At 33.1% G+C, this 26,725-nt stretch overlaps 1 protein-coding gene and 2 long non-coding RNA genes across 4 annotated transcripts; all 3 read right to left on the bottom strand.

Moving 5' to 3' along the window:
* Positions 1-14,440: 14,440 nt before the first annotated feature.
* On the bottom strand, positions 14,441-15,418 carry LOC149177432 (protein EDS1B-like). Its single transcript, XM_089420131.1, has one exon. It carries the CDS (start codon positions 15,368-15,370, stop codon positions 14,762-14,764), a length of 609 nt encoding a protein of 202 aa, XP_089276257.1. The 5' UTR covers positions 15,371-15,418; the 3' UTR covers positions 14,441-14,761.
* A 1,312-nt stretch (positions 15,419-16,730) lies between these two features.
* LOC149177433 (uncharacterized) lies at positions 16,731-17,518 on the bottom strand. The gene is made up of 3 exons (XR_016258769.1): positions 17,433-17,518; positions 17,016-17,087; positions 16,731-16,920 (listed from the first exon to the last, which is right to left on the bottom strand). It is a non-coding gene; the product is annotated as an uncharacterized LOC149177433 (long non-coding RNA).
* Positions 17,519-17,644: 126 nt separating this feature from the next.
* LOC149177434 (uncharacterized) lies at positions 17,645-19,221 on the bottom strand. 2 transcript variants are annotated; one of them, XR_016258771.1, is made up of 5 exons: positions 19,027-19,221; positions 18,813-18,900; positions 18,681-18,721; positions 18,264-18,335; positions 17,645-18,104 (listed from the first exon to the last, which is right to left on the bottom strand). It is a non-coding gene; the product is annotated as an uncharacterized LOC149177434 (long non-coding RNA). The 2 variants fall into 2 exon arrangements; XR_016258770.1 differs by having other exon boundaries at positions 17,655-18,168.
* Positions 19,222-26,725: the final 7,504 nt, after the last annotated feature.

A 26,725-nucleotide genomic window follows, 5' to 3' on the forward strand; every position in this document is an offset into this window, starting at 1 on the left:
AGGCTGCAAACCCCAAACATCTAGAGATAACAGAGAGAAATCTGGGCGAAGTGTTCCAGCTGTAGATGTGGCATTTGCTCTTATTTACAACGCTGCCTGAGGCCTCACTGAATTCATCCAAAACTGCTTTAAATTTAGAGGCAGAGGAGAGAGAAGCAGTACCCAAAAGCAGAGTGTCGTCCGCAAACAAAGCATGATTTATGTTTTTGATCCCTCTTGCAATGCACAGTCCATTAATGTCTTGATCTTGCATCTTTTTGTCTAATAGGAAGCTGAGAACTGAGGCTTGGATGACAAATAACAGAGGGGAAAGAGGACACCCCTGCCTAATTCCTCTCGAAGATTTGAAAAAATCAGTGACTCTTCCATTTACTAGAGGAGCAATCCATGGCTCCGTGATGCATGCCCTGATCCATTTAATGAAATTTTCTCCAAAACCAAACTTGCTCATGACTGTTAAAAGAAAGCTATGACTTACTCGATCAAAGGCATTTGCTAAATCGAGTTTGATCACCATACCTTGTTCTTTCCGAAGTAAACTTGAATGAATTACCTCTTGAACAAGGGTGAAGTTGTCCACGATCTGCCTTCCATGGATGAAGCCTCCTTGATTCTCCGGAATTATTTTGGGAAGAATGAGCTTCAGTCTATTTGCAATCACTTTTGTGATTATTTTGTACCCACTGTTGCAAAGGGAAATCAGACGAAATCTGCTGAAATTTTTGGCTCCTTTTTCCTTGGGTATGAGGGCTAAGAAAGCGGAGTTTGTGCTGCCTCCTATTTTCTGAGTGTTTTGAGACTTTTGAACCATTTTGAGAAGATCCTTTTCAACAATCGGCCAGCAAGTTTGGAGGAAACTGGCAGAGAAGCCATCTGGCCCAGGGGCCTTATCCGGATCCATATCAAAAAGGGCCTTTTTAACTTCATCTTTAGTGACTTTGGCCTCAAGGATCTCGTTCATACGGGGAGATATTGCAGAGGGAATGTTGTCTAACAGATTTGAGTAATGGTGCGGCTCCTTATCTTCACTATACAAGTTTTGGAAGTGAGAAAAGGCTGCTTTCTTAATATATTCAAATTCCTTGTGAGTGTCGTTATCCTCCTTAATCTCAGAAATAGTGTTGAAGCATTTCCTGGCCTGGGCTTGCTTGTGGAAGAAAGCAGTGTTCTGTCCCCTGCTTTGAGCCAGAGATTTCGAGATTTTAATCTCCAGTATTCTTCTTCAGCTAAGCAGACCTTATGAAAGCGCTTTTGCAGATGAGCTTCTTGATCTAACAGCTCCTCTGTGACTATATCATTCTCCATTCGAGTTTGATGAGAGGCAAGAGAGACTTTAATGGATTTTCTTTCTGCATCTGGATTGGACAGGGTTTTGACTCATCGTTTAAGAACTCCTTTTACCCTTCTGAGCTTTTCCTCCTAGATATAGAAAGGAGATCCTTTGACAGGCTGGCTCCAACATTCCTTGACTGTTTGCATGAAGTCTGGCTCCTTGACCCAGAGGGGACTAAATCTAAAGAGAATAGGACCCAGATCTAGATGGGCTAGGAGCTCTAGCTTTAAGGGCTTATGGTCCGAGACGCTACTAGCAAGGATGTGCATTCTGGGTTCTAAACCTTGTAACAAATAGGAGCTTTGAATAAGAAATCTATCTAATCTGGCAGCAATATGACCAGGACCCACTCTTTTGTTAGACCAAGAGTACTTACCGGAGGAAGGTTTGATATCCAACAAGTCCCAGTCCTGCATAAGATCCTCCACCCATTCCCTTGCTGGATCTCTGACTGCGCTGCGTCCCCTTTTTTCAGATGAATGGAGAGTAAGATTGAAGTCTCCAACAATAATTATATTTTCCAGGTTTATCAAGTCTGCTTGGTGCCTTATAGAGTCCCAACAATCCTTTTTTTCCCCAACAATGACTGGAGAGTAAACATTGAAAAGGCAAAAGATTTCCTTAGTATCCAGATTCTGTATTTTCAGCAGCAACCAGTGAGTATTCCTAGCCTCAAAGGTGAATTCAAATTTGCTGGCGTTCCATAGAGTGCCAATCCCTCCCGAGGTGCCCCGGGCAGAGATTGCTCTTGCTTCACTTTTAAACCATAGTTTCTTACTTGCTTGCAGGAAGGCTATGTCTTCCAGCTTAGTCTCCTGGATGAGAAGTATGTTTGGAGTTTATGTTCTTATTAAGTTTCTCATGGCTTCTTCCTTAACTTTGCTCCCCATACCTCTACAATTCCAGGAGATGACCTTCATTATTTATGTTTCTGGCGGGCTCCCTCGGAGCCTTGGGGCTGATTTTTCAACATCTTAGGCTTTGAGGCTAGCAGTTTTTCCAGAGTTGGCTGGCTGCCCTGTAGCTTATCTTTGTAAGTCTCCTGCTCACTTTTTTCCCTGTTAGTTCTGCGACCTCTTGTGGATCTTCTAACCGAGGTTTGGGACTCTCTTATTTCTCCTTCCTCCTCTGACTCGTCCATTTCCTGCTCTTCTTCCTCATCTTCTAAGGTTATACCTTTGGGGGCTTCAACACTTGTTCCTTTGAGGGAGGCTGAGGGGGTACCTTTGCTTGAAGAAATTGGTTTTTAGATCTCCATCTCCTGGGTAGCTTCTGTCTCCTTTTGGACCACGACCTCCTGGGTGTCCTCTGGTTGCGAACTGAGATAATCGAACTTATTTTTTGGAGCAGGCTTGGGCGGGATCTGCTGAACAGAGGCCTAATGAGGTCCTTTGCCATTGGGGCCTCTCGGCTTCTGTGTCTTGAGATAAGGTTTGGAGCGCTTGACTTGATTCCATCCGTCCTCCTTCCCCTGCACAACCTCATTGTTGGTCGGGCAGCCTCTGGCGAAGTGACCATAGACATGACATTTTCGGCATTTGAAGGGTGGCTGTTCATAGTCCAGTTTCTGCAAGTGAGTCCAGCTTCCGACCTTTATTGTGATGGCCTCTGGTAGCCCCACCTCCAGATCTACTTCTACACAGATCCTGGCACAGTTGTATTGGTCCTTGTTGTTTGCTTGGTCTATAAAATTCCCCAGGGAATTTCCAATGTGCCTCAGAGAGTCCTAATTCCAACAGTGCACTGGGAGATTTGGAAGTCGATCCCACACCGGGACTGCTTTGGGCACATCTACTGCCGGATCGAAGTCCGGAGTCTATTTATTCAGATACAAACCCTGAGGGCCCATGAAGTAGGGTCCGTTTTGGAAGGTCAGATCTTTGTCGTCCTTTGATGTGAATTCGAAGAGGAAGTATCCTCTCCCCAGAAAGTAAGAGGTAACACTTTCTTTGATTAGCGGTGCCCAGTTTCTGTTAACCCAGCTCTCAATGGATTTTGGGGACGGCCATAGCCTTGTGAACTAGCCGATGAGAGCCTGTTCGGCCAAAGACAGTGCAACTTGGATCGAGGTTTCTGGAGGAAGGGAGATCACAGGGATGTCATCTAGCTTTTTTACAAATTTCGCAGCTTCAATATTCTTCTTCTTTGGGAGCCCAGCCAAGAGCCGGTTGAAAGCCTCAGCAGGCGAGAGCGGCAGAGGAGAAGGAAGAGGCGCCTGGGGAGTGCCCAGCACCTCCATGGACGCAATCCCTAGGAAACGGCCTGTCAGAAGCTAGCGGGCATCAGCGAGTCCTCCATGAACCGGTCCAACCGCAGCTTGCAGGAGAGCCCCAGGCGGACACTCCCGCAGGAGTCAGGGCGGCAGAAGGCGGGTGCGATCTCTGTCTGCAAACGCGCGAGGAGCGGGCCGCGAGCTTCCTGAAATTTTTTTGCTATAGGTCATCGAGGTTTTTTCTACATTTTCCATTCTTATTCCAAATAAAAATACTAATTAATTTTAAATAAATATCTAATTATAATTAGATTTAAAAAAAAGAGAAATTATAATTAGATATTTATTTAAAATTAATTGGCATTTTTATTTGGAATAAGAATGGAAAATGTAGAAAAAATGAAAAGTGAAAGCACAAAAAGAGTGAAAAGTGAATTTTGAAATGTTTTTACACTAATTTTGTTTAAAAATATCTCGTTTTAATATATTTAGATGTGTGTTAAAGTATCCAATGTTAAAAGATAAATTTTCATTATTTTTTATTGTTTAATATAAATAAATAAATTTTCATTTTTAATGTAATTGTTTTTTCACATTATAAAAAAATAGAAATAAAAATATTACAAATTTTAATAATCATTTTGATAATTTATTAGAGCATTTATTATATTGATAATTTTTAAATTTTTTAAAAGTAATTATTAGTTATAAAAATAATAAAAAGTTTAATAGAACAATTTAACAATATTTTAAATAATTATGACAAACTATTCATAATAATATTGGTAAATAATCAATAAAATTATTATTAAACATAAATGAGTAAAACAACATTTTACTTATTATTTAATATTTTTTCAAAGTCAAAAAATTATAAGAAAATTATGTAAATTCACATAAATTTTTAAAATTGTTTAAAAACATTTTTCTTATTTTAAATATTCAATTTTAAAATGATTTAAAAACATTTTTATTTATTTTAAATATTAAATTAAAACACTCTAATGAAAGTATAATTAATGGCAAGTCGCTCATTAATTAATAGCAAAAAAAATTCTAAAATTATTATACATGAAATGTAAATCTCAAAAACTCAACTCTAAATTTGTAGAGAACTCAACTTATAAATGAAATGTAAATCTCAAAAACTCAACTCTAAATTTTTAGAGAAATAATATATAGATTGTGCAATCACTATGAAAATTATCAAATGATAATTAAAGATTGGATAACCAGAATAAATTATTATAATTTTTTTTCTCACTGCCAAAACATTAATACCACTATATATTTATATATTTTAAAAGTAGATTAAATTTCATACTCACTATATACATCAAATCATTATGTACCAAGTGATTGCATTTGTTACATTAATTTTGATGTGCAACTAAGGCAAATGCCCTGATGGCTATATATATATATATATATTTCATGATTAGTCGAGATGGACTTAACTTAGTGATTAATTCAAGTCTATGTCAAATACAGAATTTTATATTTTTTTCTTATTTAAAAAAGGTTAAATTAAATTGAGTAATCATTATATAAAAATAGATTTGTTATAGATTTATTATGAAAAAGAAATCTATTTACTCATAATTGACATATCAAGAGATAATTATAAGTTAGGCAAAGGTTTTGCCTATTCATTGTAAATTTGTAAATGATGACTATTGTTTAAAAACATTTTAGTTCAATGTGGACAAAAAGAGAAATATATTTACTCATAATTGTTATATCAAAAGATAATGATAAGTTAAACATAAGTTTTATGTATTCATTAATATTGTAAATTTGTAATTGATTATGGTTTAGAGACATCTTAGCTTAATGTGTACAACTTCTTTAACTCATCTTTTCTCCTATTTTAATATATATTACATTATAATAGCTCTCATCTTTTTTCTTCCAACTTTCCAAGTTTTCCTTTCCCTTAGTGTTGATGTCTTACTTCACTAATGCTTCATTTTAACAACTTTCCTGAAAAGATCTAGTATCACAATGACTCATTTCCACTTAGATATACAACCTTTATGAATTAACTTATGTATTAATTTGCTTCATTTAATTTTAAGCAGATTTAAATATATTAATATTTAATATATTTATATATTTTCAGTTTATATATATATATTTTTTGTTTATTTAATATTTTATAAAGTTTTAAAGATATTAGATAATTTTCATTAAATTATTTTTAAGTAAAATAAAATCTATTAACATTTTATATATTTTTATACATAAGTTGATGTTTAGATTAAATTGAGATAACATTTTTTTTAATAAAGTTTATTAATTCTATTGACCTATCATAAATGAATTACATTACATCACAATACATCAATCTTCCCCTAATCATGCTACACAACATTACATTTTTCTTTACTGGATTTAGGCTCCAAGATTATACATTGGCTTGTTATTCTTGCCTTTCCTATTCGGAAAGTCTATCAAACCCAAGGGATTGTTTGAGACAACTACCTCCTTTCATTGAGATGTTTCCATTGAAAAGTGTTCTAACATATTTGTTGGCTCCTTGTCACTTTCTGAATAATCTGATTAGTGGTTAAGTTTTTGCCCACTCCAGATGCCAAAATTATATTTGAATTTTGTACAATACTAATTGACAGTTGAGCTTCCTACCCTAATGGTTGAGATGGCTTATCATGAGCTTGAGCTAGGTCTGCAAGATAAGTGTTGGCATCAGGAGTCAGAATTACCTAGTCGAGGATATCACATATTTTTTATTTACTTATTATTTTATTATTTTTTAAAGTATTAACCCAAATGATAATTATAATATTTAAATTATTTTTCAAATTATATTTATATGCACTTTTTATAATCAAAGGGAGATATTTTATTTTTTCTATAATTAAAAAAACAATTCAATATCCACCATAGTTAAAATAGTCCAATATCCATTTAAGTAAAGTAGTTTTATATCAACTTTATTTGTATAGATTTTAATGTCCATTTCAATTGATTTCTTATGATTAAAACATGTTATTGGTGTGTTACTTAGTGCACACTTAACTTAAGGGAGTTGTGTAATTCTTTTTGCTAATTCCATTTTTTATCATACAGTTAAAGAAATAAGTTCTTTTATATGATTTTTTTTTTTTTTTAATTTATTTATTATTATAAATTTTAAAAATGATTTCTAAAGGATTTGATACCCCTCTACCCATAATATTTATTTTATATGAACTTTATTTGTATAGATTTTAATGTCCATTTCAATCGATTTCTTATAATTAAAACATGTTATTAGTGTGTTACTTAGTGCACACTTAATTTAAGAAAGTTATGTAATTTTTTTTGATAATTCTATTTTATCATGCATTTAAAGAAATAAGTTTTTTAGATGATTATTTTTAAAAATTTTAAAAATAGTTTCTAAAAAATTTAATACCCCTCTATATATAATATTAAAACATTTTAATAATATATTGATTAGTAAAATAATTTTAAGTTTAACATATAATGCAATCATCCTCATCTCCAATAATTTTTTATACGTATATCAATAATTAATATAGATTTATCTCATTCTAACTCTATCACAGGTCAAAAAAATCTATATCATAAATCAAAATAATCAAAATATTTGAAATGGATTTTTTTAATAATTAAAAACTTATAAACTTCATTAAGTTCAATCCAAATCCAAAAAAATATATTTTTATTTATATTCGACATGTATTAAAATACCATAACCAAAGAAAAATACGCTAGTCCTTAATATACATGTCATTGATAACATACTTGACAAGATGTTTTTATTTATATTCAACTTGTATCAAATATATTTATATCCAACTTGTCTTAAAATACAATAACCAAAGAAAAATACGCTAGTCCTTAATATACATGTCATTGATAATATATGTGACAAGATGTTTTTAATATACATGTATTTGATAACATATTTGACTAGATGTTTTTAATGTTTTTAATATATATAATTAATAAGATATCATATTAAATATATCATTTTTAATATTATATTTTTCTTATCCTCACCCCAAACATTATCTACATACATATTTTATATATGTACACCATTTTAATATCACACTCTATTGTTTGTTAATGCCGACTTTTGTAAAATGTGACCAAATATATTAACAAGATTGCAACGCTTGGTAATAGTTAGCTTCCTCAAGTCAATGGTTCTTGCATTTCTTTCCTCATATAAAAAAGTCCACATTTCAACTTTTGTTGATCAAATATCTAATCTTTATCATCATGGACTAATAAAGAAATTTATATGTTTATGTAACTTCTTCCCATTATAATTATTTTTACCTTTATCCTCACTTTCCTTTATCATAATAATTTTCTTAAATCTTAAGTTGAGAACCCTACAAAACAACCCCTTTTTAACTAAGAATAATTAATTGGTCATTATCTTTATTTACTTTTGGTCGTTTACTTTTGACTGCGTGGGTTTGTTTCTTGTTTTATCTAAAATATGGATTGGTTGTGGGCTTTTTCATCTTCTTTGTATTGTAATTGTGAATATTTTTACTAGCCCCGTGGTGAAGTTTTTAGTATTTTAAAAGAAGTGAGGTATTAATCAAAATGACCATTAGGAAATGGAAAATTAATTGACTATTTAGAAGGTTCGTTTGTTTTTTTTAAATAAAAATGTTTTATTTTTATTTAAATGATATATATCAAAGGAGTTGTCTATAATGCGACTTTTTGGAGATTCGGAATCCAGCGGAAGAAATTGAGGTTAAATCTTGATTTGTTGCAGTTAAAATGGTTTTTTAACTGTATATTTGGATTCAGCACCCTCGAAAACCCCTGGGACGCTTTCATTGTGCAGAAACTAGCTATCAAACTTGCTATTCTAATAAATTCCTGCCGGATTTCGACCGGAAAAACCCGCCGGAAAGACTTTCAAAAAGTCGCGTTATAGACAACTGCTATATCAAATCTTGGGTCACATAGTTTATAAGTTGTGGAATAGTGATATAGAAAAGGGGTAAGGATATTTGGCAATGTATTGATAACTGTTTTACAAAAAAATATTGGAAAGATGTTATCACATGTTTATTATATCATTTGTATTCATATTGAGTAGTATATTAGTATAATCACATTAAAAATATTAATGTGGTTGATATAGCTAAAGGTTTCATAAATATAACAAAAACAATTATTGCAACACTAAGAATATCTTACCAATGCACACATTTACTTAATTAACCATGTATAAAAAGGTTATGGGTCAACTTTAACTTGAGAGAAAAAATGAATCACACTTCTTGTTGTAAAATGGATTATTTTGCTCAATAAAATTTGCTTATATATAAATGAATGTTATAAAAAATAATGATGAACTTATCATGAAGAAACTTATTAGAATTGAAATAATCTCAAATCCCTAAGAAATTGGTGGGTGGGGAGCCACTTGGCAGAATCTATTTTTTTAAAATTATTAAAAGTAATGGACCATTTTGGTTAATAAAATTTGCTTATATATAAATGAATGTTATAAATAATAATGAAGAACTTATCATGGATGAGCTTATTAGAATTGGGATAATCTAAAATCTCTAGGAAATTGGTGGGAGAATCGATTAGGCTGTCAATTAAAAAAATAAAAAAATATCAACAAATCTTCATTCACCTTAAATTAAAATAAAAATCTTTCAACAATGAATATAGACAAATACTAAAAATACATGAAAAAAACAAAAAACTTTGTCACAAATATAATTTTTTAAATTTATTAAAAGTCAGTGCAACCTTACAAACTTTGTAACACACTATAACCCTTGATAAGCATTAAGACTAAACATATTTTAAACATATTCCCTTGAAAATGGATTAGGCCGTCAATTAAAAAAAATAAAAAAATATCAACAAATCTTCATTTACCTTAAATTAAAATAAAAACCTTTCAACAATGAATATAGACAAATACTAAAAATACATGAAAAAATCAAAAAGCTTTGACCGCACTTAAAAATCCAACAATTAATATAGAAAAATACTAAAAATACATGAAAAAAACAATAAGCTTTGCCAAGTAAAAGTATTTGTTATTATTCTTCTTCCCTGTCAATATATTTTCTTTGTTTTGCTTAGAAGCTTTCTTGTCTTGTAGTTCGTAGAAGTGAAAAGCCTTTGGTATGTCGTCGTAGAACGACCCTATGCCTATGTTATTATACTAGCAATTGTCCCAAAAGGTACAAAGAGAGGCCGATAGGATTATTAAATTAGAATTGTTGAATTTCTCTAGAAGAGATGTTGGTTCAAGCCTAACGGATGAGCAATTTGAGCTAGCTAAACGCCTTCTAATTGTTTTTTTATTATGGTAAAATTATATATTGATAATTAGCTTGAAGGAATTTGAAGAGCAGGTATAGAATTGCTAGAATTGCTTTGTGGGATTTGATCCCAAAATCACTGATTTGTAGATATATACTCAATGAAATGTTAAGCAGCAGACATGCAGAATTCAGAGTAGAATGAAATGGATAGGCCTCCACAATATTTTTTGGATAATTTATACTTATATGTGCACTCTAGGGTATGTCTGCCTAAAACTATATATTTCTTGTAAACCTACACTATATGGTTTAGCCGCAGTTTTTTAGAATATAAATTCTAACTGTTATTGTCTAATAACATAATGATTTCTAGACTATGTGATTAGTTATATTTTTCTTGTTCTGGCACTGTTTTGGTAGCCTGAGGTATTTATCTATATATTTTTCCAAGCAAAACTTAATGAGAACCTGAGGAATACTTTGTCACATTTTGGATGGCATTCTTGATAAACCCATGAACATAGACTAGTACACCTGATCAAAAAGGCTTTAATCCGGCACCTGCTATCACAAAATTAGCTAAATGCCTAAAAACATTGGCCATAGCCAACTGAACTAACCTCTTCGACTAAGATATATGTGTGTGTGGCATTTAATTCATGTCTCTAACCTCAAAAAAGGGAAGACGTATCTGCAGTTTATATATATAGATATATATTGGAATGCTTGACAGAAACATACCTCAAGGGGCTGCAGTGCAAAGAGAGGCTTCCTTTAATAAAAGATTAATAAACTTATGCTATCCTGATTCACAATTGCTTACATATTTAGCGTTTTCCCTGCAACCTTTATGACCTTTTCCTTTTACTTGTTGTCCTCTTGAGGTTTGCTTCGAACTGAGAGTCCATATATCCAGTGGGCTGCGAGGTTTGTCACTCTGTCCTGTCATACGACATAAATTGCCGACAACTTGGGGGAGTCGTTTTTGTTGATTTGGTCATAGCGTTAATTGAAGTGAAGACGTTTATATGTAAATACTAAAGACCTCGCAATTGTGAGAGATCCAATCCTCTGTGGATATGATGTGTGGAATCTAAACAGTTCAGAAGGTAACCCCCATAAGAGCTAGCTTCTGCAGACAATGACAGAGGCATTTGAGTTAATCATAGGATCAATCGCCATGAAAAAATAATGTGCATACACTATGTAGGTTGAGGTTGATGGTTGTTACATCGATCTCCATGGGGGCATGCTGCATATGGACGATATAGATCAGTCTCAACCAGTGTCGTTGAAGGCATGAATGCCCACATGTTATAATTCTAATCATCAAGAGAGAGTCAGGAGATTAATCCCCATGGTAGTTTGAGATGTAAATGCTCAATTTACACTGCAAACTGCAACTTTGGCAATATCTGGTTAGAAGATGACGGAGAACAATAGGGAACTCCTGTAGTGTTGAATTCTTTGAAGTACCTATCAATAACTATCAGCTAAGGCAACCGAAACCATTCAAGGATTTCCAAGGAAGACAGAAAAATTTCACCATGCACTTCACAAAAAGCCAACAATGCTGCTCTTCAAAGAATAAGAACTTCAGTTTTCTAAATTTTCATATGTGTGTCTTTGGTTTTACTGAGAATTGTTTGTATCTTTTGATCTCTTACTGTTCTCCACTAATCTCTTCCTAAACAGCAGCAGAAAATAAACAACACTCTATGCCTCATGCAAGAGGGTATTTTTTTAGAATGTAGAATGTAACATATGCAATCTACATGTATGCTGTAGCAACAATGTGCATGCACTATTCAGTGCGAGAAGGATCCTAGCCCTTAGTAATGAATGGAACAAGGGCTACTATGTGACTCTTGGACATTGCCATTTATGCTGTGAATCTTCTTTTCTCATGAGTTCACAAATGAAATGTTTCGAAATTTTCATGGGTCAGAGTTCTTTTTCAATTCAAATGATATTCAATTTTTTAGCAAAATTTTGCTGTGTCCTAATTGGAAATAAAAAGTTCATATTTTCATTATTCTTTTGTTATCATTCACAGGATTTTGTTTCAGATGATTCAATCTTCTGTGGGGTTTTTGATGGCCATCTTGTTGCCCGTAGGGTCAGGGATTCATTACCAGTGAAACTGCATTCTTTTTGGCAATCCTTCAAGGATAAATCAAACAACATCAATGCTACCGATACATACAATAACAAAAAGAAGGCAAAAAATGGCCAAAATGACTTGGGTGGTGATGGCCAAGTCAGTTCAAGAAAGGAGTCCAGTCTTTTTTCTGCCTGGAAAGATACCTACCTGAAAGCGTACAAAGTAATGGACAAAGAATTGAGGTCTCGTCCGACTATAGACTGCTTTTGCAGTGGAAGCACTGCAGTTGCAGTTGTTAAACAGGTAATCTGTCGATATATTTTATATGTATTAGTTATGAATGAAATTTCGTTTCTTTCTGTTTCGTCCCGTTTTCTGTTGTTTAACTTGAAATAAGATATAGACGTTCCTTGTACTGTGGTAAAACTACGTACCTTCTATTTTAGATTTATAAGAAAAATATGGTACATTTTCAATGCCCAAAAAATTAACATCTGAAAACTATAAGACCTGTTGGCACATCCCTAACATCTTTGAATACCAATTTCCTGGTATCGTGGGAGGAGCATATTTGCAGGTCAAAGAAGCTTAGGTGTGATAGGACCTACCTGATCCTTGTAATAAAAACAAGCTTAATTACAATAAAGAAAAATTAAAAATGATTTAATATTGTGCAACCATCCGTGGCTAAGCTTCCCAGCTGGTTGCGGGAACTTTCATGATGGAAATAATGCACCTGTCTATTCATTTCACTATAAATCCATCTATATTTAATGTTCCTATATTTTTAAATAAATTTTAAAGCTTCCCATGTGGTTGTGGGAACTTTCATGATGGTATAAATCCATCTATATTTAATGTTCCTGTGTTTTTAAATAAATTTTAATATATATAGATTATGAATAATTTGTATGTTTTTATAATATAGAATTTGAAAAATTATAAATTTATACGAGAGTAAAATTTAACTTCAACATTTATATGTTAGCGTAGTATAAAAGATATATTTATCAAAACTTCAACATTTATATGTTAGCGTAGTATAAAAGATATATTTATCAATTACTAAAATCAAAACAGTATACATATTTAATATTTGTATGTAGACTCTGAAGAGATATATTTATCAGTATCAAATAATTATTCCAAGTTCTATACATTTTTTAAAGCCAAATTTCAAAATCCCTTAAAAAAATTTAAATTCTACTCAATTCTACTACAAAAATTTTCAAAACCAAATTGCACCCAAAAACAATTTTGACATCATAAATTTGATTTCTAAACTCTGCACAATTCCACTGCTCCAAAGATTTCCAAAATCAATCTCACCCAAAATCGTTTCGCAGAATTCCAATCCAAAACTCGAAAACTTAAAACAATAGTATAATAGTTAGACATGCCCATAAATATTATTCAAATCAAATAGGTACGAATAATCACATTACTTAATTAAAGTATAATTAGAGTGAGTTTAGTGTGGGCTCACTTTGGTATTTGTAACAACCCATCTAATTGACCCATTAATAAAAATGTTAAACTTTATAATATATGAATATATCTATATATATATACATTAAATTTTATGATATATATAGTTAGACTTTACAAATATCATTTAATAAAAATATATATATCATTAAATGATTATAACATATTTTGAAATGTTATAAGTATATATACATCATTAAATATTTATAGCAGATACTTGATAAAATGTTATAAGTAAAAACATTTAATGTTTGTAAAATATATTAAATAAAATGTTATAAGAAATATCATTAAAGTTATACTATGTATTAAAGAAAAGTCATGCATATACATATATATAAGCTAAAGTTATGAACTTATGCCATAACGTGCCAACAGGGATATCAATCAAAATATATATATATCACATATAATGGGTCGTATAAACAAAATATCTGAACTAATAAAGACTACCCTACCTACTGAAAATTGATTGCAAGAAATATCGCAGAGAGACTTCAATGCTGAGGGGCGGTGGCTGCAAGTGGGAGGGCGGCCACCGCCAGGCAGGGGGGGATATTTATAGCAGCAGCCTGACCCGGGAGCAGGGGAGGAAAAACCGGAGGAGGATTGAGGATTGATCAGCAAAAACCAGGAGAAGTAACCTTGAAATGGCAGAGTCTTGAGTGATCTGAGTTCTGGGCACGGAGGGACAGAGAGCCTCTGTGGAGAGCTTCTCTGGATTGAGCAACCAGGTTGCTCTGTCTGGTAGGGTGGTATTGGCCATCCCGAAATTGGATCAAATCAGCCAGCAGTTCAGGATTTCCAGTTCAGCAGCAAAACCGGAAGACAGCCAGCAGTTCAGGTAGGTGCAGCTTCAGTTTTATGCATTATTGTTTTTCAAATTTATAAGTAATTCTATACTTGCTGAAATTCGAATCTAGGGTATTACAGTATTGGAAAGAAAAGTGACCACTGTGATGTGATCTTTATTAATTGAGCAGTTTGAAGCGAAATACTACTTCACATAAGTGATATCTAAGCGAAATACATTGTTCAAATTTGAACCGAAGGACTAAACCTCACACAACTAAATTAAAACAGTAAATATCAAAGCGAAATACATTGTTCAAATTTGAACCGAAGGACTAAACCTCACACAACTAAATTAAAACAGTAATATCAAAGCTAAATACATTGTTCAACCACACATAAGTTTGAGTAGAGTCTAAATCCAAATCAAACAGAAGCACAGAATGCCGAACACCTAATCCAAACCTACCTGACTTGTTACAACCAGATGTATCGTCACTCAAATCTGGATGCTTTGCTGGGGATGATAAATTATAGAGCTAAGCCAGAGGCTTGTTTTTGCGCAACCAGTCGACCACAATGTTGTAGGTGGATTCGCCTGTCATAAGATCTTCCTTGCACAAACCATCGGAGTCAGTCAAAGCCTTCACTAGATTCTCCAATTCTATTCTTTTTTCATCTTTATACTCCTTCTTTTGCCTTGAACAATTAAGTTCTTCAACATAAGCCCAGAGGCAAGAGTCCTGAGTGAGCTTCGTTGGGAGTGATTGCAGCTGCTCTTCATTATTTTCCAGCCACTTTTGAAGAGTTTTGTAACGACGAGGCCTTCCATGAGTGAGGTACGGTCCTGAGTCCTCATTCTTACCCAATCTGTAATAATTAGCGATGTCCAGTGGCTCAACAAGTAGCCTGTAGTACGTGCCCCGTGTTATCCACTCTTTCCTGCACTGGAAATCATCGGGTAATTCGTCCTTATCGAACTTATTCTGTATTATCTCGTCCCACCAGCCTGCAAGCTCCAGCCTGTTGAGATTAGCCTGGAAGTCCACATTACCTCGTTGCTTCTTTTTAAAAGCATCAAAGTATACAGTCTCATTTCTCAAACATAGTTGGCGGTATTCTGCTAGTTTCTCCATGGGGGTTTCCATCTTTTTGGGATATTCCCTCTCCAAAATGGCCAGTTCTCACTCTGCTGCTCCAGAACTTGTCCTAAAGGTCTGTGAAATTGACAGGACACTGTCAAAAGAGGGATAACTTGAGCTGGACTTGAGCCAGTGGATAACCTCATTTGGGGGTCTGTGAAATTGACAGGACGCTGTCAAAAGAGGGATAACTTGAGCTGGACTTGAGCCAGTGGATAACCTCATTTGGGGGGAGAAGAGGACGACATTGCCCTTCTCAAGGTTGGGTGGAGAAAGTTACCCTGTTGAATTCATGGATTTAACATAAGGCAGATAAGTACACAAAAATGACTTGAAATCTGTAGTTAAATGCATGATTGAAATTATTTACAATTTACTGTTAACAGTATTGAAATATGGTTCCAATATATACATTCTGTTGTAATCGAAACTGTATAAGTCCTATTAATGATGTGCAGTAGATATATAAATAAACATGTAGTGGGAACAGTAGACCCAACATTTTATTTTAAAAGGGAAGAACTCTGAATGAATTTGATGACTTTTAGGTGTGTTACAGATAAAACTATTATTTCCCTTAGAAGGCAGAGTATCGAACTCTGGAGGAGAAAGAGGATTTTGGGTTGTGAATCAACCTATATACTAAAACCGAAAGGAAAGACCCGGAAAATTAAGAAAAGAGTATATAACCGTTGCCTGCTTTTATAAAGAAAAGTAAATTAAGCGGTAGAACAAAGAGAGTGATGGAATCGTTCTGATTAATATGGGTTAAACTAATTATTCAACAGTCGAGGGGGTTAGGACTAGGCTGCCAATCTGATACCGACCCCGTCCAGAACCCCACAAAAGATTCTCATGGTGAATAAACCAATTGAAGTTAGGGGTGCATGAATTTATTCTTCTGTTCACATTTAAAGAACAGGGAACAATAAACTGAAAAAGAAACACAACTCTAATTTATATCTCTGTAGAGAGAGAGAGAATTCGTAATATTTGGCTCTGGTATGTTATAACCAGTGCGACAGAGAAACCTTTTCAAAGGAAAGGAGAAATTATTTGAAGTCAACAGGAAACCGATAAAGAACCTGTAGCATTTGCTTATTCCCAATTTTATAAAATTACCAAACCATTTAACTAAACACGACAGCCACAATCGGAAAACAAACATTAAATATCAATCTGCATCCATGCTCCTTTAAAAAAATTATATCACCCCGCAGAAGAGTTCTGTCTAGCAATTACAGTTATACACTATACACAGAAGAAGTCAAAACATTTTCTTACTATGGAAACCCCAAATTTTTACACGAGCTGTCCAAAACTTAAAGTTGCAAAATGCACAATTATAAATTATGAACACCACAGGGTTAATACTGGCCAGGAGACCTCTCGATAAGCAAACTATTCAGTTCGGTATAACATAAGAATGTAAACCCTCTTCCTATAATTCTTTAACCCGCCGTAAGGCTGCAAGTAAGTCAGTAAAGAGCACCTGTGAAGCCAAGGATATCAGTGTTGAGAAGCTGCCAGACTCCCGAACCCCAGTGGAAGCATACCTGAGAAGTGCACAGCGTGAGGTAAAAACCCTAAAATAATCATGTGTATCAATGATAATGAACCGTAAAGCAAAAAATGGGTGCATTAATCTTACCTACGGAAAGGGTTCCGATTATCTGGAACTGGGTTTTGAAGAGTACGCCTTCTGCTATCTGGAGAGCGCAACCTGGGAGAAGAATTTCAATTCATGAATTAAACCTAATAAGATACCAGGAAACCCGGTCATGGAGCGAATTAATAGAAGATAAACGGTAATGAACAAAAACCCCAAGTTGGTGCCTCCTGAGAGTTATAATCAATATCAAAGCCAGAATCCAGTCTACCAACTTGGAGAACGAAGTAGGAAGAGACCCTTTATCAGTGTTCGAAAAAAAACCAACCAAGAACCTTAGGCATGTCCAATTCTAGAGAAGAGCATACCTACGACCGAAGAAATCGACCCAGTATTAGTATGGGCTGAACAGGAAAGACAAATGTTAGAAATGACAGTGAAAATCCGATAACTAATTACCTATAGGTGTAGAAGGTTGTTCCAGATGTCTGCTCTGCAACCTGAAGGTTAAAGGAAAATATTAGAACATGAGACTTACTAATAATTCTATAGCAATGGCGGACCAATAAACTGAAAAAGAAACACAACTCTAATTTATATCTCTGTAGAGAGAGAGAGAGAATTCGTAATATTTGGCTCTGGTATGTTATAACTAGTGCGACAGAGAAACCTTTTCAAAGGAAAGGAGAAATTATTTGAAGTCAACAGGAAACCGATAAAGAACCTGTAGCATTTGCTTATTCCCAATTTTATAAAATTACCAAACCATTTAACTAAACACGACAGCCACAATCGGAAAACAAACATTAAATATCAATCTGCATCCATGCTCCTTTAAAAAAATTATATCACCCCGCAGAAGAGTTCTGTCTAGCAATTACAGTTATACACTATACACAGAAGAAGTCAAAACATTTTCTTTCTATGGAAACCCCAAATTTTTACACGAGCTGTCCAAAACTCAAAGTTGCAAAATGCACAGTTATAAATTATGAACCCCACAGGGTTAATACTGGCCAGGAGACCTCTCGATAAGCAAACTATTCAGTTCGGTATAACATAAGAATGTAAACCCTCTTCCTATAATTCTTTAACCCGCCGTAAGGCTGCAAGTAAGTCAGTAAAGAGCACCTGTGAAGCCAAGGATATCAGTGTTGAGAAGCTGCCAGACTCCCGAACCCCAGTGGAAGCATACCTGAGAAGTGCACGGCGTGAGGTGAAAACCCTAAAATAATCATGTGTATCAATGATAATGAACCGTAAAGCAAAAAATGGGTGCATTAATCTTACCTACGACAAGGGTTCCGATTATCTGGAACTGGGTTTTGAAGAGTACGCCTTCTGCTATCTGGAGAGCGCAACCTGCGAGAAAAATTTCAATTCATGAATTAAACCTAATAAGATACCAGGAAACCCGGTCATGGAGCGAATTAATAGAAGATAAACGGTAATGAACGAAAACCCCAAGTTGGTGCCTCCTGAGAGTTATAATCAATATCAGAGCCAGAATCCAGTCTACCAACTTGGAGAACGAAGTAGGAAGAGACCCTTTATCAGTGTTCGAAAAAAAACCAACCAAGAACCTTAGGCATGTCCAATTCCAGAGAAGAGCATACCTACGACCGAAGAAATCGAACCAGTATTAGTATGGGCTGAACAGGAAAGACAAATGTTAGAAATGACAGTGAAAATCCCATAACTAATTACCTATAGGTGTAGAAGGTTGTTCCAGATGTCTGCTCTGCAACCTGAAGGTTAAAGGAAAATATTAGAACATGAAACTTACTAATAATTCTATAGCCATGGCAGACCAAAATTCTCCATGCAGTAATTAAATACCTGCCAGAAGCACAGACGGTCTTAGCCAGTCGAGAAAGGCGAAAGAAAAACCTCTGAACCATAACCCTTCCTGCATATGAGTAAAGTCCTGAAGCCGAAATTCATGCATAAGGTTATTTTAAAAAGGAAAAAAGAAAAATAAACTATCAAAAGAGTTTACAGACCAGAAATTGAAGCACAACGGTGTTATTGAGCAACGCATAAATGAACCTACCATCCTCTGTGTAATGACAAAGGCCAACAGTTTGGTTATGGTGGTCTTCCAGAAATCATCACCAGGCGCCATGAGTAGCAGAGGTTCCATCATACAAACCCTAACATTACCACGTGAGGAGCAGTAAACCCAACAAAAACCTAAAAAGAGCAAATGAACCTAGGGCGCGAAGGGTCGGGTTCGAGTCGTTTCCTGAACAAATACGGGAAAAAATGCCCACTCCGCCAGCTGTCACATGAGAATGAAGCCTGAACAAAGACGAAGCTAATTGTCCAGTTCGCCAGGTGTCAGCGCGAGAATGAGAAGGACGACGAAAGGTCCCTTTCAAAGGAAGGCCTATCGGCCTAATAAGGAATTAGAGTTGCATAACAGGTCAAAATTTATACAATTGCAATTCCCCTTTGGTCTTTCAACTTTAGTATTTTTTGGTTGTGCTTATAGATAATAGGGACTAGATTTGGTTGTGGTTGTGGTTATAGATAATAGGGATTAGATTGGGTGAATTTACAATATAATTATTGTATTTATGGTATAGTGTTGAGTAATTAAGTTGGAATAAGAGAATATAAATGAAACAACTTTCATCATTGAGTCTAGAGGCTCATTTTACAATCTAGTATGAGGAGATGTGTAAGTTTGTTTGTCTTTTTATCCTTGCTTTTTAAAATAAAATAAATAAAAGAATTATGCTCTAAATAAAGAAAAATGTCCACTATAATTAAAAAAAGTGAATATATTCTAAAGTATTAGAAGAGATTTTTTCGGAGAGATCACATCGAATAATTTCTTGGAGCCAACGTTTCGAACCCTCTAGTGTGGTTCATCATTAGGACAAAGGTGTGGTTCATCATCAAGGCAAAGATGGAGTATCTATCTAACTAAAGTATTAGAAGAGATTTTTTTTCGGAGAGATCACATCGAATAATTTCTTGGAGCCAACGTTTCGAACCCTCTAGTGTGGTTCATCATTAGGACAAAGGTGTGGTTCATCATCAGGGCAAAGGTGGAGTATCTATCTAACTATATATATGTGTGTGTGTGTGTAAATGCTTAGAAAATAAGGAAAAACAGAATAATCTGTTAGAAAGTAAAAAAATAATAAAATTATTATTATTATTATTATTTTAGTCAATGTAAAATGAAATAAACATTCAAAAGTTAAAATTATGGAGAAAATACACGAAGTCAAAAAACAGAATCAATACAAATTATTAAAAACATGATCAGTGGATAAATATATATATGAAAAAGAAAAAGAAGTAAATAAATAAAAATAAATTATAATAATAAAAAATAAATGAATAAATAATAAAATTAAATAAAAATAGAGACTTAAGAAATATACAATTTCAAAAAAAAAAAACTTCAATGATAGAAAATCAAAGGAAACTAATTATAATAATAATTTAGGGAAAAAACAAAAAATCAAATTCCGAAAAAAAAAAAACTAAGAATGGAAAGCAAGGATCAGTTGTTGCTAATTTTCCAACTTTCATCCCTATTCAAATTGTTACCATGCTTCACCTATATATATATATATATATATATATATTTTGTTAATGTTAGATCAGATACTCCACTTTTGCCCTGATGATGAACCACAGTAGAGGGTTTGAAACGTTGCTCCAAGAAATTATTAGATGCGATCTCTCCGAAAAAATCTCTTCTAAACATTATGGATCACAAGAGTCTAAACTCAGAAATAGTCTAAAGTAATTATAAGTAAAAAAAGTGTGTGAATCAAATGTTTAAATCTTATACTTTTCAAAATTATTTCAACAAGAGATTTAAATAAACTATTTGAAGATCTATGTTAACTAACATTATGGATCACAAGAGTCTAAACTCAGAAATAGTCTAAAGTAATTATAAGTAAAAAAAGTGTGTGAATCAAATGTTCAAATCTTATACTGTTAAAAATTATTTCAACAAGAGATTTAAATAAACTATTTGAAGATCTATGTTAACTAATTGATGTCGATATCAACTTCATACATATCTAAAATAAGTTTTTATAGTTGAATTTTTTATTTAGTCCTATATATTCTATATTGCGTTCAAAAATACAATTTAAAAATAACACATTGTATTTTGCACTCAAAAAAAATTTGCACGTGAAGAAATTTGATCCCTCTAGGCTCATATTAGATCCGTTGTTAAGATGAATCTATGCACTTAAGATGAATCTATGCTGGTTTATTTCGTTTGGTTTAGAGTTTTTCCCATTTCAAGTTTTGTGACTTTAGAAATATATATTTTTTATATCTTATTAGATGTGCATTATACGAATACTTATTTATTTACCAACATAGATCCATTTTAAATAGGGATCTAATATGAGTCCAGAGAGATCCAATTTCTTCAAATGCAACTTTTTTTCATGAGCCCACATTATTTAAATGTTTTATATAATTATTTAATTTTTTTAAATTTTAATTTTAACCAACATAGCAAAATTTCAACATTGATGACAGACTGACACCCTTACCAATCATATTAGATTGTAACATTTCCCAATTTTACAAGTAAATTATTTATTGATATCCATATTTTCCTTTGCATAAGTAGACATAGATGTGCTGTAATAGTGAACTTGAAATCCCAAAAAAACACTTGATATCTTGTGCATTTTCACATGCTTCCAAGACTCTAAAATTAACTGGGCATCTTGTGCATTTTCACTTGCTTCCAAGACTCTAAAATTTTCATTATTCTCACGACTTGACTACACATTGCTTCTTATCATTGTTTATTTAATTCAAAGAATAAATATTTATTCAATTAGGGTCCATCATATACGATACATTAAATATTAATTAACTACATATATAACTCAGGTTTAGTTTATTAGTTCATACACAACCACATTTACATTTAAGAATAGAATTATCACTTCAAGTACACGAAAATTTACAAAGGTAATATTTTAACCTATTATTCCATGAAATTTGAAACAATTACAATTTATTTCAAAAAATTATTTGTGTCGTTTCCATTGAAACAATTACAATTTATTTCAAAAAATTATTTGTGTGGTTTCCATTTTTATTGATATGAGATGCATTTAGATACTTTATTTCTATCAGAAATAAAATTATGAAATAGAAATAAAATTATGAAATAGAGTTTGTTTATTTTAGAGATGCAAAGATGAAATAAACTTACTCTTAGTTTTAATTAACTAGCCCAAGACTAATTAGCCCAAGACCCAAGAATGCAGTTAGCTAGTAAAAAATGGACATAGTGCCATAAATAAGTTAGGTATCCAAAAATATAGTGAGATCTTATGTGATAATAACAAGCCAAGTGAAGTGTAGTTTCACTCTTAGAAAATAGGGTCTAACTCCTCAAAAGCATACTTATTCCTAGAAAGTAGGAATTTACAAATGGTGCTTTATGAGCTCACAATTTTGGCAACCCATTCTATTTTCCATGGTATTACATATTATGCATGTGATGGAAAATTAGGCATGCAAATCTAAACTCTATAAATACAACTAGTCTCCAAAAATAGGACTAAAGTCTAATGGATAAGGTTTTTTGAAGAATATAAGGATGATTTGTTATAGTAAACTCCAAGAATAAGAAGCCTACTTAAGGATAATTGCTCACTTGTCTAGGAGGAGGATAAGGATAAGGATAATGGATAAGACAATGGATAAGGATAATAGATAAGGCCATGCTAGTGCACTATGTTGCTATGTCACATCCTTTGTATTTCCTAGTCACTATGGTGTGCCATCTTATATGGAATCATCTACTAGAAATAAAAATTACTAAAAATAGAAAATGCAACAAATATCATTCTTCTGAAAGTGGTAAGAAATGTGCATGTAACCAAACCCTCTAAACCATAATTGGGATGTGCACATTTTTTTTTTTTGGAAATTTTCACCGTGTTAGTGTTGCTAACAGAATTACAAAGCAACAAATCAAAATGAATGTGAAAATAAAACATAGAATGAAACAGTACAAATGAGACACTAATATACATGGTTCACATGATTTGGGCTACATCCATGGAGAAATAACAAGTTCTTCTTTGTATTCCATCCAACAAAATGAAGATATGCAACTTGCAACACATCCATTGCAACCTCCTCTTCTCTCTCTCAAATACAATGCTCTCTCAATAATACACAGTCACAATACAATTCCCTCATAAAAAGAGGGTCTCCTTCAATGAAAAAAACCATAACATAACATCTATTTTCATATCTGTGACTCAATGATGAACAATCCAAATTGACTATGAAACTATAATATTTTACAAGGAAAGTTTTCCAAAAAATTATGTTTGGGGTGCTATAACTAAACCCTTGCCGGGGGGCTCCTAAGAAATTTTACTAGCTCCCTTAGACCTGTAGTGAAAATAGTTGGGGGGGAGGGGGGGAACCCCCCTACACCCCCTACCAAGAATTAGGGTCCAAATGCAACTAAAAACAAGACCTCTGAATCAGGAAGATAATCAGGATTCACAACCAACAATTAGGTATTCATGTACAAACAATTATATGAATGGAAACAATTTTCATCCACGATAGATACTAATGTACATAAAAAATTATGAAAAACAAAATATGAGAAAAGCGAGGTAAAGAATAAAATCCAATGGAAAGAACCCCCCCAACCCCTCCTGAAAATATAATGCATATTATATCTACTATGCAATTGTGATGAAGAAGGATGGTATTGCTAATCATCAACACCATCATGGATCTCTCCTATCCAATCATGTGAAGTTCCCTTGGCTACTACTCAAGTCATATAATTTATCACAATATTAGTGAGTGTTTGTGGAAGACCAAGAAAACAAGATCTAGTTCTATGTATCTTGGCAATACAATCCACTAATTTACTAGTTGCCTATAAAGTATGATATGCCCTCCATGGCTTGTCTTCTAGATATGAAATATGATACTCACATACTTCTAAATTAGATTCTAAAATTTGTTTAGAAATTTGATTTGAATATTGTGTAAAAAAATCTCAAAGATTTGCTTCGAGAAGAGACAAAATGGTTGTAAGAGATTCCTCCTAGAGTGGATACAAGGGGCCTTCCTTGAACTTAACATCCAACCTTTCTCTAATTTCATGTTGTGCATGTGTTATAAGAGAAATATTATCAAGCTTAGGAGTAAAATGAGAGAAGGAATACAACTTAGAATAATAATCCACCTCACCAACTACAACTCTAGAAACATTTATCATTTCGGAAAATTATCATTGAATCCATAGCGAACTCAACTCACTTGACTGTACCTAAGTCTATAATCTGTTAGATAAAGAGGATATTCATGGAGAGCTTAGAAACATGTGATACTTTATAAAATATTCTGTAATTAAGGTCCACTCTCCCTTCTCTGCACACTCTCATAGAGTTTTGTCTCCCATCAATATAGGAGGTGTACTGCAAGGTACTAAGGGAAAAAAATAATGCTTTGATGTAGTCATATGATTAAAGGCACTTGGGTTTACGATCCATCTATCAAATAATGAATCCATAATAGTAAAAACATGGCCCTTAACTTGATCCTCTTGTGGCTTGTCTTCAACTTCTTCTTAAGATTGTGTGGTTTGCAATCTATAAGGTTGTGTTGTTGAAGTACTTTTTTCGTTAGATCAATGGTCTTCACCATACAAAAAATATCTAGATGAAATAATTTGTTACATTATATGTACTATTTTCTCTTGTTTTTAGAGTTTATTTCCTTGGGGCTTGAAATCTACTTAGTGAATTCAATGCTTTCTCCATCTATGTGATCAAGATCACTTTAATTTTGCTTGTTCCCATCCCACACTGTAAGCACATGAACCTTGAGATTTTTAAGAGCTCCCATGTGAATGATATTATTTTTCTCATGAATGAGTGAATATATAAAGTCATCTGTTAAGGACATATTCCAAGTTTTTCTCATAGAAAGCCTTGTAGTGTATAAAGAAGATACAAACACATATAGTCTAGATCATGGGCGATAAGATCCAAAAGGCTTGAATGCCAAAAGAGGAGGAGAGAAACAATACAAATCAACAAAGAAACTAATCATAAGAACATTGATGAAAATGCATGAACCAAATACATCACAAAAAAATACAAAGAGAGAGAGAGAGAGAGAGAGAAAGAGAGAGTCAAGGTAGTGAATGTCTACGCTTCGTCCCTATATGGGGAAAAGCTAGAATTCTGGGACAAGATTATTTCATTAAAGAAATACCAATGAAATTAGAGCTCCATCGCTGGAGGTGACTTCAACACTACTATATTCGCATTAGAGAAACATGGTGACTTCAACACTTCTAAAGCTTTGTATTTGATCTCTGAGTCTATTTCGGAGAGAGGTCTTAAGGGTTATGAGATTGATGACTTATTTGATTTGGAGAAGAGTTGGATAAACATTTATGTCCCTTCAGTTCAAGTTGTCAGCTTCAGTAGTGATCGGCCAAATGAAGTGAAAATTCAATGCTTGATATTTGGAAAAGATGATTTCCAGTCCTGGAAAGATAGTCAGTCTTCAACCATGTTATTTTTTTGATGGTGCTTCAAAAGAAAATCGAGGGGATACAAAGAGTGGGAGGGTGATTTATTGTCTCGAAGAACATGGAGAGACTAGATTCACTTGGGGGACGCAAGAGTAGGAGGGTGATTTATTGCCCGGAAGAATATGGAGAGACTAGACTCACTTGGGGTTTAGGTACAATATCAAATAATCGAGCTGTATTTTTAGCATTATGGAAATGCCAGAAGATCCTTAAAAATAAGGGAATAAGAAAAATTAAAATGCTTGGGGACTCGATGATCATTATTAGAATGATCTTTAAGGCTATTTCGTCTTGGGTCTCTTCATTCCCTTTTCTGGTAAGAAGAATTGCAAATACGAAGAATTGATTTGCAGTTGAAAATTTTGAAGAAGCCTCCTTAATCCATATACTTAGGAATCTAAATAAAGATACCGATAAAATGGAAAATACTCGAGTAGAGCTTGAAATAGGAGTTATAGATTTACTAGAACGTTGAAGCTGTAGATATCACAGAAGCAAATTTTGTATTCATATATGTAAATGATTACCATGCAATTGAGTTGACATAATAGAAAACTAACTATTTTATTTTAAAAAATAAAAATTAATTTTATTTTATAAATTGAAATATATATATATATATATATAGTATAACTGCATTTTATTTTTAAACTCGTAGTATTGATATTTTAGAGAGTATTAGGATCAACTATCCTTCAATGATTTAATTAAAAAATTTCATTTTTATCTTAACATATTTTGTGCTTTAAATTATTTAAAGTAACTATAGAAAGCCACTAACTCTTCATGCTAATCAGTTTGTAATTCTTAAGGGGTAGATGCCTAACTTACACAAGAAAATGATAATATTTAGTTTTGAAATAACTTATTATTTTGGATTTGTTTGATTTTTTTTATAAATTTTTATATAAATGTTACAATTTTAAATTTAACACTAAATATATTATTAAAATAATCAAATGTTACAATTTTAAATCTAATAGCCATATAAATTATTAAAATAATCAAAATATTTAATTTAAAAAAATAATTTTAAATTGTAATTTTCTTTTAATAATTAATTTAATTTTCTTTTTCTTTTCTCATCTTCGCACCAAACATTAATCCCACATACATATCTTCTATATATACTTTTTGATTTTATATTTTATTATGTTTATGT

The sequence above is a fragment of the Pinus tabuliformis genome, chromosome 4_1 (genome assembly GCF_031772625.1).
Source record: "Pinus tabuliformis cultivar Carrire ecotype Pingquan chromosome 4_1, CPIR1, whole genome shotgun sequence".
NCBI lineage: Eukaryota > Viridiplantae > Streptophyta > Pinopsida > Pinales > Pinaceae > Pinus > Pinus tabuliformis.

What these genes read in the sequence shown, in the direction of transcription:
- LOC149177432 (XM_089420131.1), bottom strand. Translation starts at nt 15,370, where the DNA reads ATGGAAACCCCCATGGAGAAACTAGCAGAATACCGCCAACTATGTTTG.